This window comes from Schistocerca cancellata, chromosome 12 (genome assembly GCF_023864275.1).
Source record: "Schistocerca cancellata isolate TAMUIC-IGC-003103 chromosome 12, iqSchCanc2.1, whole genome shotgun sequence".
NCBI lineage: Eukaryota > Metazoa > Arthropoda > Insecta > Orthoptera > Acrididae > Schistocerca > Schistocerca cancellata.
Genome location: NC_064637.1, coordinates 96751516 through 96763921, shown reverse-complemented (window position 1 = coordinate 96763921; position 12406 = coordinate 96751516). Strand labels below are relative to the sequence as shown.

The following is a 12406-nucleotide window of genomic DNA, read 5'->3' as shown; positions in this document are numbered from 1 at the left end:
GCTAAATTGTACTTTACAGTCATTATGATTCTACATCAAGTTAAAGTTTTTTTGTGCCAGTGTTAATGTTTATTTAACTGTGTTCCTTATATTTCAAGAAAACTTAAAACACAATATTAATAAAATGAAATGCTCCGACACCAATTTTGCATTCAATGATTATGATGGCTCTTTTTAATTTATGTGAAGCTAACTATTTAACATTTTGTAGGCTAATTACATTTTTTTTAAACCGCATGGTATTTTTTTGGATAGGATTAAAGTAGAACAACCCTGCACCTATTATGGTTTTTGTATATATTTCTTGTATTTTATTTTTCTCAGAATATGGCATGATTCCTTAGGCCACTGTTCTGTATTCCAATGTTACAGATGGGTTGTGAGTAAGCAATGGTGTTGACAGACTGCTCTGTTTCAGAAACTGTGTGGGGTATTTTTGAAATGTCTCGATTTCTTTGGGTATGATTATGCAGGAACCTAAGGGTACAGTTTAAATTTTACAGAATATTCTGCTGTATATGACAACATTCTGTTCAATGAAATCTATTATGCTGCCACGTAATTTCACACATTTATTGAACTTTACTTTCTCACTGGTTCCAACCTCTTGCCTTGATGTCCTACTCATCATTTGTCTTGTTCACTTCCCATCATTCATTGTGCAAACAGTTACCAACTGTAGTACGCAATGCAAAAGTCACTGGCACCTTAACTGCCTTTTAAGGATATTGGAGCGGTTTCACTCACTTTATAGTGGTTTTGTTGCTGACAATAAAAATAAATTTAAGCTGAAATGTGATTTACACAGGCACAATATGAGACACAAAAATTACTTTCATGTAACTTTGCCTCCTTGTCTAGAGTTCAGAGTGGAGTTATCTGCATCGGTGGGACAATATAAAACAAATGCCCATACAACAAAGCAAGAAATTGGAAATTCAAAAGTACATTAAAAAACATATCATTAGCAACTCTTTCTACAAATTATCTGAATATCTAGAGAAGGTATTGAAAACACATGTTAACTAAATAACAAGTAGCAGTGCTTGTTGTAGAACTGAATGACACACTGTAATGTTCTGTAAATAGAACTCAATAATTAGAAATGTACGTAAATATTTTCTTTGAAAAATGCCACGGCAATAAAGTAAAATAAAGTTAACAAACTGATAGAGAGCAGTTACATAGTATAAATTAGGTGTTTTTTTTTCCAAAATAACTTTCTTTCTACTTTACTCAATTAAAATTAAATGGCATAATATTGTGCAGCACTAAGCATTATGGTGGTAGTTTATTGTTACAACAACATAGAGATTAAGCTCACACCAATTCCTTGTCTCTTCACATGTTCTATATCCTTGAAGGTTCTCCTCCTCAACTGAATTATGGAATGTGATGAATGAACGAACAAATTAATGCCGACACATGCATGTCTCTCATGCTAAACTGTGGATATTTACTCTAATCAACATAAAAACACATTTCGCACAAAAGGAGCAGTTTAATATAGTATTCCATCATGAGAGTGTTGAATAAAGAGTCCTGAATAATGCCAATTTTCATCCAACTATAATATTATTTTCAATGGCCATACAACAGATGGGACACTGAAATCTTCAGAAACTGAGAACTTCTACTACCTAGGTGCATGATAGCCACAGTCACGGTACTTTATCACATGGCTAAATGCAAGTTGTCAGCTTTGATCAAAGAAAACATGCGACAAATATCGTAAACAATATGGTAACTATGACATGGTATCAGTGGCAATTTTTACAAATTGGCTAAGCTCCAGATGACTGTCACCGCAACCAGGTATTTTTTATTTTACACATGTTGGCTTTGCCAACTAATGACGAAACAGGGAAAATACAGACTAAAAGACAACATCACAGTAGCCATTAACATTATGTCATTGGTCAAAGCCAACAACTATTATGGAAAACTTCTCTTGACCCCGTCACATCACAATATATACTGCAACAAGAAAACTGATTTACCTATGGGAAGGGGACACCATTCATCATCCCCACCAGATATACTACGTGAAATAGAAGGGGTCAACCGAAGCGTCCGATCCCACCTGTCGGCTTTGACCCACGACGTAAGGCTGTTGTCGTGTGTGACGTCATGGAATTTAGTTTGGAGAGGGGCGTGTTTGTAGGTGTCATTTTGATGTGATCGGTGGTGCTCCCTGGTGCTGTGTTAGGCGATGTTTTTGGTTTAGTTAGTGAGTGTGGCGTTGTGTGTGAATTTTGGTAAATTCCTTTTTTTATGTCCATGGTAGATATGGATATGACTGACAGGGTCAACAGTTTTTGGTTGTCGGCTATGACGGGGGACAGTGCCTTGTCTCTAACAAAATTTCTTCAACTATTCGGATTTTTGGATGAAGTCGTGAAGTGTTCAGTATGTCGTGAAGAAATGAGGCTTACTTAAAGTTCCGGCGTCTTGGACCATGGACGGCTGTATGTGGAGATGTCTTAAGGATAACAGGTCAAGGGAAGTGTTCGATCCCAATGTGTGGCTGTGAATGTTGGTATTGGTATCGGGAGATGTTTTTGAGCTATATAGGTCAAGGGAAGTGTTAGGTCCTAATTTATGGGATCGGGAGCTGCTGTTGAGCTATATAGGTCAAGGGAAATGTCCGATTCCAAATGATATTGTGTTTAGTGGTATTTAAGGAGTTTTGTGATGTCGGTTTTTTTTCGTCGTTTTGTGTGGGGGTGGGTGTCTAAATTTGTTTATATTTAGTTTGTCCCCACGCAAACACCCCTATTTACCGCTTGTCCCGTTAGTGTCATTAGGCTTTTTGTGGAATGTATGTGTGTTTGTTTTTCGATGTATTTTCATCCTTATAATTTGTACGTAACAACTTTATATGCTTCACATTGGAATCGCGGTTTATGGTCGTTTCCACCATACTTGTGACGTCATGGGTCAAAGCAGACGGGTGGGATCGGATGCTTCCGTATTTCCAATAGAAGGGCAAGACATTAAACAACAGGAACATTACAACTTTTCTTACAATTTTAATACAGTAAGTATATGTGCATTACTTTTCCATGTCCTCTTCCTTAGCAACGCAGTTTTGCCAACTTGCCCCTACATTTGAAAATATACTCCAGAAAAAAAAAGACCAGTGATATTGTTAATAAGTAAAAGTGAAGTCCTCTCACTGCAGTATTGGCCTGACTAGTGACAGAATGCGGCCCTTCTATCTCCTGCAGCTCTAGGTGGAGGATAGGTGGCAAATCCCTCAGCCTGGCTGCCATTCAATCCGTGGAAAGAACCGCAGCACTCATTCTGACAGCAGGCTAAGTGCACCTGGTGTAATCTCGGAGGGACTGAACAAGGAAAAATCTCCACCCATACTCGGGTTAAAATTTGGGACCCGAAGAGCCAAACCCTACTGCTCTACCCACTTGACCTCCTTGGCCCTGACATGGTCCTAGTAGCCTCCAAACCATATCATCATTTAAAAACTTATGATTCTGCAAATATTCTTTCCAGGTCTATGCAAACAAAATCATGATGGTATCAAGTTTGAGCTGTATGATGGGCATGTCGACATCTTACATTTTAGATCATGTATGCAGACTTGGAGTGTTATGGAGCACAGTATCTACTGGAGGGATTTGACTGTACACAAGCTTCAAATGCTTTTCTGACCAGTCACTGTAGCAATTCCTAGTCACAGTTTAGCCTCTTTTCAGGAAGTGCACCAGCATAATAGGATTACTGGTTTCACAAAGTATCTGTAGTATGACATTTTGGCTAAAGTTTACATCTGGCCCAGTGGCATTCACGGCAGTGCTTATCTATTGCTCATATGTTGGCAATGTATCAGTTTACGTAGCCAATGAGATGATTCTTTGACATAACCAATGAGAGACAAAGAGAGAGACAGTGTATTTTTAGCACCGAAATTGAAGCCATTGCCTGTCTTGTCTCCAATTTTCCACTGTATTAGTGAGTTTTGAGAAAAATATTTTGTGATTATGGCAGTGAATGGTTATAAAGTGGACTGATAAACGTGATTTAGTTCTGCCATCAATGTTGTCTGTTGGTGCATGTCTCACGGATTAACTGCAGAGATACAAAAATGATCAAATGTGGTGGTGAAATGACTATGGAATCAATCTGCGTGAGCACACTGAGGAAGTGGATCAATGTTTTTAAATTAAATCATGGGAGAAGGTAGGTGGATCAATGTCTTATTAATAATACAGTCACTCACTTGATATGTTAATAAACGTTGATCCATCTACCTTCACCCATCATTTAACTAAAAAACGCTAATCCTCTTAGCATGCTCACACAGATCAACTGTGTAGTCATTTCCCCACCACATTTGATATATTTTCATGTCTGTAATTAATCCACGAGACATGCACAAATGGATGTTGTCACGTGCAGAACTAAATCACATTTATCAGTCCACCTGATAGCAATTGCTGCTATAATCAAAACATATTTTTCTCAGAACTCACAAATATACCAAAAACAAGCACACAAGACAATGGTTTGTATCAATTTCAGAGCTAGAAATACATAGTCTCTTCTCACCTCTCAGTGGTTGCATCAAAGAATGATCCCACTGGCTAACCGAACAGACACATTGTGAACTTATGAGCAGCAGATAAGCACCACTGTGACTGCTTCTGGTCTTGAGCTAGACTTTAGCCTGTCACTGAGTCTTTCATTTCGGAACTTTTCGACGCCTCTCACACTTCCCTCTTTATACAAATAGTAGTCCTCATACTGAACATTCTACTGCAGATTCACACAGTTTAACTTTCACTCCTAACCACAAAAAATGAATAACAACCCTATTGTCCTTATGTGGTAGCACAGTGATACTGAACATTGTAAAATCATTTAATTGGACAGATAAAAAAATCTACCCACCAAGCGGCAGCAGAACACACACATAAAAGACGGTTGTAATTGGCAAGCTTTTGGAGACAGTGGCTGCCTCTTCAAGCAGAAGGGTTGAAGGGGAAGGAAGAGGGCTGAAGGAAAAGGTCTGGAAAGGTTTAGGAAAAGGGGGTAGATTTCAGGAAGTCACCCAGAACTGTGGGTCAGGGGACACTTACTGTACAGGATGAAAAGGAAAGACTTACTGTTGGGGACTGTATCCAATGCAATGCAGTTCTTTTTTGTTCTGTAGTATACTTAAAAATAATGACATTGTGACTCATCAGCCTGTTGTGAGTCTTTCAATAAGGTACTACTTTAGTGACCAGTGCATTAGCTGCTAATGCTGATGATGGTGGGGGGAAAAAGGCAGGGGTGCTGGTTCATATGAGATTGTACTCTGAGGTAATGGTCCCAAAGGTTGGGATCCACTGCTGAAGAGGAAGAGATTCGTGTTTCCACCGCTCTAGTCGGACACAATACAGTGCAACGACTTATACTGCTCAATGGAATGACACATTTGTATTCTGTTAAGCTGATGTTCGCAGTCCTTTAGCTTTCACATTACACATGTCTTGAGCATATTTCTCGCATTAAATCCTTAAAGGCATGGGACAACAAAGTCAGCTCGGGGCTGTACTTCTTGACATCTGAGTAGCATTTGAATTAGTACTGCTCTAACACTTACTTGTGAGAATACAATCACATGCCGAATTAAACAAAACATGCAACTGATTGACTGATCTGGCCTTGTAACACTAACCAAAATGGCCTTGCTGTGCTGGTACTGCGAACATCTGAAAGCATGGGGAAACTACAGCAATAATTTTTCCCCAGGGCATGCAGCTTTACTGTATGATTAAATGATGATGGCGACCTCTTGGGTAAAATATTCCCGCGGTAAAATAGTCCCCCATTCAGATCTCCGGGCGGGGACTACTCAAGAGGACATCATTATCAGGAGAAAGAAAACTGGTGTTCTACAGATCGGAGCGTGGAATGTCAGATCCCTTAATCGGGCAGGTAGGTAAGAAAATTTAAAAAGGGAAATGGATAGGTTAAAGTTAGATATAGTGGGAATTAGTGAAGTTCAGTGACAGGAGGAACAAGACTTTTGGTCAGGTGAATACAGGCTTATAAATACAAAATCAAATAGGGGTAATGCAGGAGTAGGTTTAATAATGAATAAAAAATAGAAGTACGGGTAAGCTACTACATACAGCATAGTGAATGCATTATTGTGGCCAAGATAGACACGAAGCCCACGCCTGCTACAGTAGTACAAGTTTATATGCCAACTAGCTCTGCAGATGACGAAGAAATTGATGAAATGTATGAGGAGAAAAAAAAAATTATTCAGGTAGTGAAGGGAGACGAAAATTTAATAGTCATGGGTGACTGGAATTCGACAGTAGGAAAAGGGAGAGAAGGAAACATAGTAGGTGAATATGGACTGGGGCTAAGAAATGAAAGAGGAAGCCACCTGGTAGAATTTTGGGCAGAGCATAACTCAATCATAGCTAACACTTGGTTTAAGAATCATGAAAGAAGGTTGTATACATGGAAGAACCCTGGAGATACTAAAAGGTATCAGATAGATTATATAATAGTAAGACAGAGATTTAGGAACCAGGTTTTAAATTGTAAGACATTTCCAAGGGAAGATGTGGACTCTGACCACAAACTATTGGTTATGAACTTTAGATTAAAACTGAAGAAACTGCAAAAAGGTGGGAATTTAAGGAGATGGGACCTGGATAAACTGAAAGAACCAGAGATTGTACAGAGCTTCAGAGAGAGGATAAGGGAACAATTGACAGGAATGGGGGAAAGAAATACAGTAGAAGAAGAGTGGGTAGCTTTGAGAGATGAAATAGTGAAGGCAGCAGAGGATCAAATAGGTAAAAAGACAAGGGCTAGTAGAAACCCTTGGGTAACTGAAGAAATATTGAATTTAATTGATGAAAGGAGAAAATATAAAAAAGCAGTAAATGAAGCAGGCAAAAGGAATACAAATGTCTCAAAAATGATATCAACAGGCAGTGCAAAATGGCTAAGCATGGATGGCTAGAGGGCAAATGTAAGGATGTAGAAGTTTATATCACTAGGGGTTAGATGGATACTGCCTACAGGAACATTAAAAGAGACCTTAGGAGAAAGGAGAACCACTTGCATGAATATCAAGAGCTTTGATGGAAATCCAGTTCTAAGCAAAGAAGGGAAAGCAGAAAGGTGGAAGGAGTATATAGAGGGTCTATACAAGGGCGACGTACTTGAGGACAATATAATGGAAATGGAAGAGGATGTAGATGAAGATGAAATGGGAGATATGATACTGCGTGAAGAGCTTGACAGAGCACTGAAAGACCTGAGTCGAAACAAGGCCCCCGGAGTAGACAACATTCCATTAGAACTAGTGACAGTCTTGGGAGAGCCAGTCCTGACAAAACTCTACCATCTGGTGAGCAGGTTGTATGAGACAGGCGAAATACCCTCAGACTTCAAGAAGAATATAATAATTCCAATCCCAAAGAAAGCAGGTGTTGACAGGTGTTAAAATTACCGAACTATATTACCGAACTATCAGTTTAATAAGTCACAGCTGCAAAATATTAACGCGAATTCTTTACAGACGAATGGAAAAACTGATAGAAGCCGACCTCGGGGAAGATCAGTCTGGATTCCGTAGAAATGTTGGAACACGTGAGGCAATACTGACCTTACAACTTATCTTAGAACATAGATTAAGGAAAGGCAAACCTACGTTTCTAGCATTTGTAGACTTAGAGAAAGCTTTTGACAATGCTGACTGGAAAACTCTCTTTCAAATTCAGAAGGTGGCAGGGGTAAGATACAGGAAGCGAAAGGCTATTTACAATTGTACAGAAACCAGATGGCAGTTATAAGAGTCGAGGGGTATGAAAGGGAAGCAGTAGTTGGGAAGGGAGTGAGACACGGTTGTAGCCTATCCCCAATGTGATTCAATCTGTATATTGAGCAAGAAATAAAGGAAACAAAAGAAAAGTTCGAAGCAGGTATTAAAATCCATGGAGAAGAAACAAAAACTTTGAGGTTCGCCAATGACATTGTAATTCTGTCAGAGACAGCAAGGACTTGGAAGAGCAGTTGAACGGAATGGACAGTGTCTGGAAAGGAGGGTATAAAATGAACATCAACAAAAGCAAAACGAGGATAATGGAATGTAGTCAAATTAAGTCGGGTGATGCTGAGGGAATTGGATTAGGAAATGAGACACTTAAAGTAGTAAAGGAGTTTTGCTATTTGGAGAGCAAAATAACTGATGATGGTCGAAGTAGAGAGGATATAAAATGTAGACTGGCAATGGCAAGGAAAGCGTTTCTGAAGAAGAAAAATTTGTGAACATTGAGTATAGATTTAAATGTCAGGAAGTCGTTTCTGAAAGTGTTTGTATGGAGTGTAGCCATGTATGGAAGTGAAACATGGACCATAAATAGTTTAGACAAGAAGAGAATAGAAGCTTTCAAAATGTGGTACTACAGAAGAATGCTGAAGATTAGATGGGTAGACCACATAACTAATGATGAGGTATTGAATAGAATTGGGGAGGAGAGGAGCTTATGGCAGAACTTCACTAGAAGAAGGGATCAGTTGGTAGGACATGTTCTGAGGCATCAAGGGATCACCAATTTAGTATTGGAGGGCAGCGTGGAGGGTAAAAATCGTAGAGGGAGACCAAGAGATGAATACACGAAGCGGATTCAGAAGGATGTAGGTTGCAGTAGGTACTGGGATACAAAGAAGCTTGCACAGGATAGAGTGGCATGGAGAGCTGCATCAAACCAGTCTCAGGACTGAAGACCACAACAACAACATGCAATTGCATTGAGAACTTCTTGGTAGGGAGGATGCCAAATATTATCATGGATGCTGAGTCATCGACAGATTAGAAGTAATTTCAAGTGTGTCCTGGGGAATTGTGTTGGCGTTGTTGTTGTTCATGCTGTATATTAATAACATGGCAGACAACGTTAATCATATGATCTGATTTTCACAGATGATGGCATTATCTATAATGGAGTACTGTCTGATGAAAGTTGCACCAATATTAAGGCTGATCTTGGTAAGATTTATAAATGATACAGTGAGAGGCAACTTGCTTTAAATGTTCAGAAATGTAACAATGTGCACCTCAGAAAAAGAAGAAGAAAGTAGTATCCCACAATTACAATATTAATGCATCACAGTTTGAATAAGTCAGCTCATACAAATACCTGAGTCATACTTTGTAGGGATACAAAATGGATTCATCACAAAGTCTCATCATTTATCAGTTGTAGGTAAAGCAAGTGACAGACTTCACTCCATCAGTACGACCCTGGAAAAATACAGACAGACTACAAAGGAGATCGATTATGAAACAATCATGCTACCAATACTACAACATTGTTGAAGTGTGTGTAAACCATACCAGATAAGATTAATGGGGATGCTGGACACAGAAAGAAATGCAGAACATAAGGACACAGGTTTGTTGACTCAAAGCCTACTTACAAAGTTTTGAGAATCAGTCTTAAGTGAAGAATCTAACAATATACTAGAAGCCCCTACACACCCCTCCCACATGGATCAAAAAGACAAGATTATACTAATTACAGGACTTTAAGCAATTTTGCTTTCTGTGTTTTATGGAATGGGATGGGGCAAAAATCTAATATGTGATGCAATGGGTAGTTGGCCCTATCCACTACCACACATTTCACAGTGGTTTGTAGAGTATGTTGCAGATTTTCAGGAAAGTTCTGAAACAATTTGGACTTTTACTTAATAACTTATGCATTTGTTTAGACACACAATAGTACTACAAGAAGGCGTCATATATTTCATCAATGAATGGTGATGGGCATTACTGAAGATCTTCAGTATTGATCAAAAGTCCTCAATAAACATAACATGTGATGATGGTAAACATTTGGTTAATTTCTAATTTGTACAGCCTGGATTGTATTGTGTTTACAAATCACTGCTGCAGTGCAGGGTAATCACATTCTAGCCAAGAAAATGATCGCTAACTGCAGAAATGTCAGAACAAATCCTGCTATACTAATGTGTACACTCTCCTGTAATGCTCAATGTTCCAATGATGACTTGTGGAATAGTCAGAGAGGTTAATGGAAACTAATAAACAAGCATTTACTTAAAATTGGAGGTATAAAATATAGTGAAAACACTAAATACCATATTTGGTCACTATGTATGACACTGTGCAAAAGCACTCTTAATTATTGTTAGTGGATGTAGCGTAGGCAGCACTTACATTAAGGTTAAGGTTTAATTACACATAGAATCTTCAACACTTTGATACGGAGTGCTGTAACAACACTACTCAGAGTGAATATTAAACAGGAGCGATGGTGTTCATGAAATATTGATAAATATATCCAATACTGTAATGGAAAATACTAAGTGACATACAAACACTGAAATGAGTAACGAAGGCCACTCACCATATAGTGTTGATGTTAAAGCAACTGAAATCACATTACACAACCCTTTTATATCCCCCCCCCCTTTATTGTCGCACCCAAATCAATGTCTTAATTATACAATGAATGGCTGCTTTTACTCATTCAACTATTTTTAATGACTAAAGCCCATAAAATGTGTAGGCAGATTAAAATAATGGGTGATGCACATAAATTTTAGGCAAGAACTCATAACAGAAGGACATATGAATCAGCTGATCATATCATCTTGCTTCATAACAATATTTGGTCACACATAGAATTAACAAATTAAATCAAAGTGTAGCAAATTACTCCAGATAACTATCCTATCCTTTTTAACTCCAATATCGTACAGCATAACATAAATTTTAAAATATCAGCTGACAATTCATTAATTATTTCTTCAAATAATACTTCGTGCAATATTTTAACAACCCACACAAATCTATAGCAAGAAGTTCGCATGCTTTCAATCTTCCTACAGATCACATTGGATTTCCAAGCAGTGCTGTGTTCTGGGTGCACTTCCCAAAAAAGTTTCCTCAGTGCAATGTCCATACCGACTACCAAACTCAGCTCTTTCAAAGGTCTGACAGATAGCCATATAGCATTTAAAAGAAAATTAAAAAATGTCTGAATGGCAACTCCTTCTACTCATTAGATGAATTTTTGGATATAGTAAGTAGGTAATTTACCCACCTCCTACAAAAAAAATTAAAAATATTGAGTGTCATGTAATATTTTGTGTAATGCAATATATTGTATAGGCAGCTTTTATTAACCTGACACGTTCCACATCATTACGAAGTATCGTATTCATGATCTATGGAACAAGTACTAATCTAATCTGAAGGAAGCTTTCTTAGTGCCAATCTGCTTCCTATGTCTTTCCTGCTTCTGCCATTCTTTGTGTTGACAACAGTGTCTACGAGCTTTCTCTTGGGCTTAAGTGTTCGCTTCGGTTGGCAGAACCCTATTTAAGTTAGTAAGAATTAGAGGTATTTACTGGCTTGTACCAGCTGAAATGGTCATGAACGAAATATGACGTTCTGAGCCTCCGAAGCAAATGAGGGAGGAAACTGCAGACAGCCTACATGCGTGTAAAACAATTATACTTCAATACCCACTAGTTAAAAAAAAAGTCTTACATACCTCCAGCATGCTGCTATGATGCATATTTACACATTTCCATTGGCCTTCCAAGATGTTTGTAAACAACTTTCAAACAATATGCGCTTAAACGTCATTGGTCAAACGAGAGTGCCACAAAGATGTAACTTTTACAGCATATCTTCGACCATAGATAGTATCTAAGCTCGAAGCAGCATTTGGTATAAACATCTATGGAGTGAGCATTCAGATGCATAGAACGAGAATTTTGTCCGCAAAACCTGCAGCACCTCAAGTCATGTGATTTTTTAGGGCGGTTTATTTTAATCCGTTTAGCGCTTGGCGTATTTTCAGTGCTCTGCTGCAGATACATCACCTTCAGAAGTACTGAGAAACTTTGTATACATGTTTCACATACATCTTAACAATCTGATAGTAGGCACTGAAGTTGGCTTACAGACGCCGAAGAGCAACTGTATTTTGCCTTTTTTGGGCTACAGTATCATAACTCAGATTCCAATTTATTTACAATTTTCTCGGTAACGAGATAAGAAGAGACAGCTAACAATATTTATTTAACGTTTTCTTATTCATGCTGTCGAATCTTCGTTCTAATTACACTACTGGCCATTAAAATTGCTATACCAAGAAGAAATGCAGATGATAAACGGGTATTCATTGGACAAATATATTATGCTAGAACTGACATGTGATTACATTTTCACGCAATTTGGGCGCATAGATCTGAGAAATCAGTACCCAGAACAACCACCTCTGGCAGTAATAACCGTCTTGAGATGCCTGGGCATTGAGTCATACAGAGCTTGGATGGCGTGTACAGGTACAGCTGCCCATGCAGCTTCAACAAGATACCATAGTTCATCAAGAGT

General features: G+C 38.4%; 1 protein-coding gene across 1 annotated transcript in view; it reads right to left on the bottom strand.

Annotated features, from left to right (window-relative positions):
- Positions 1-11661, bottom strand: part of LOC126109676 (oocyte zinc finger protein XlCOF6-like) — a 134837-nt gene extending 123176 nt beyond the window's left edge. Inside the window, exons 1-2 of the mRNA XM_049914726.1 lie at positions 11559-11661; positions 9174-9277 (exon numbers count right to left, since the gene is read on the bottom strand). Coding sequence (XP_049770683.1) covers positions 9174-9210 — 37 coding nt within the window. The 5' untranslated portion in view covers positions 9211-9277; positions 11559-11661. The remainder of the gene's footprint in view (positions 1-9173; positions 9278-11558) is intronic.
- Positions 11662-12406: the final 745 nt, after the last annotated feature.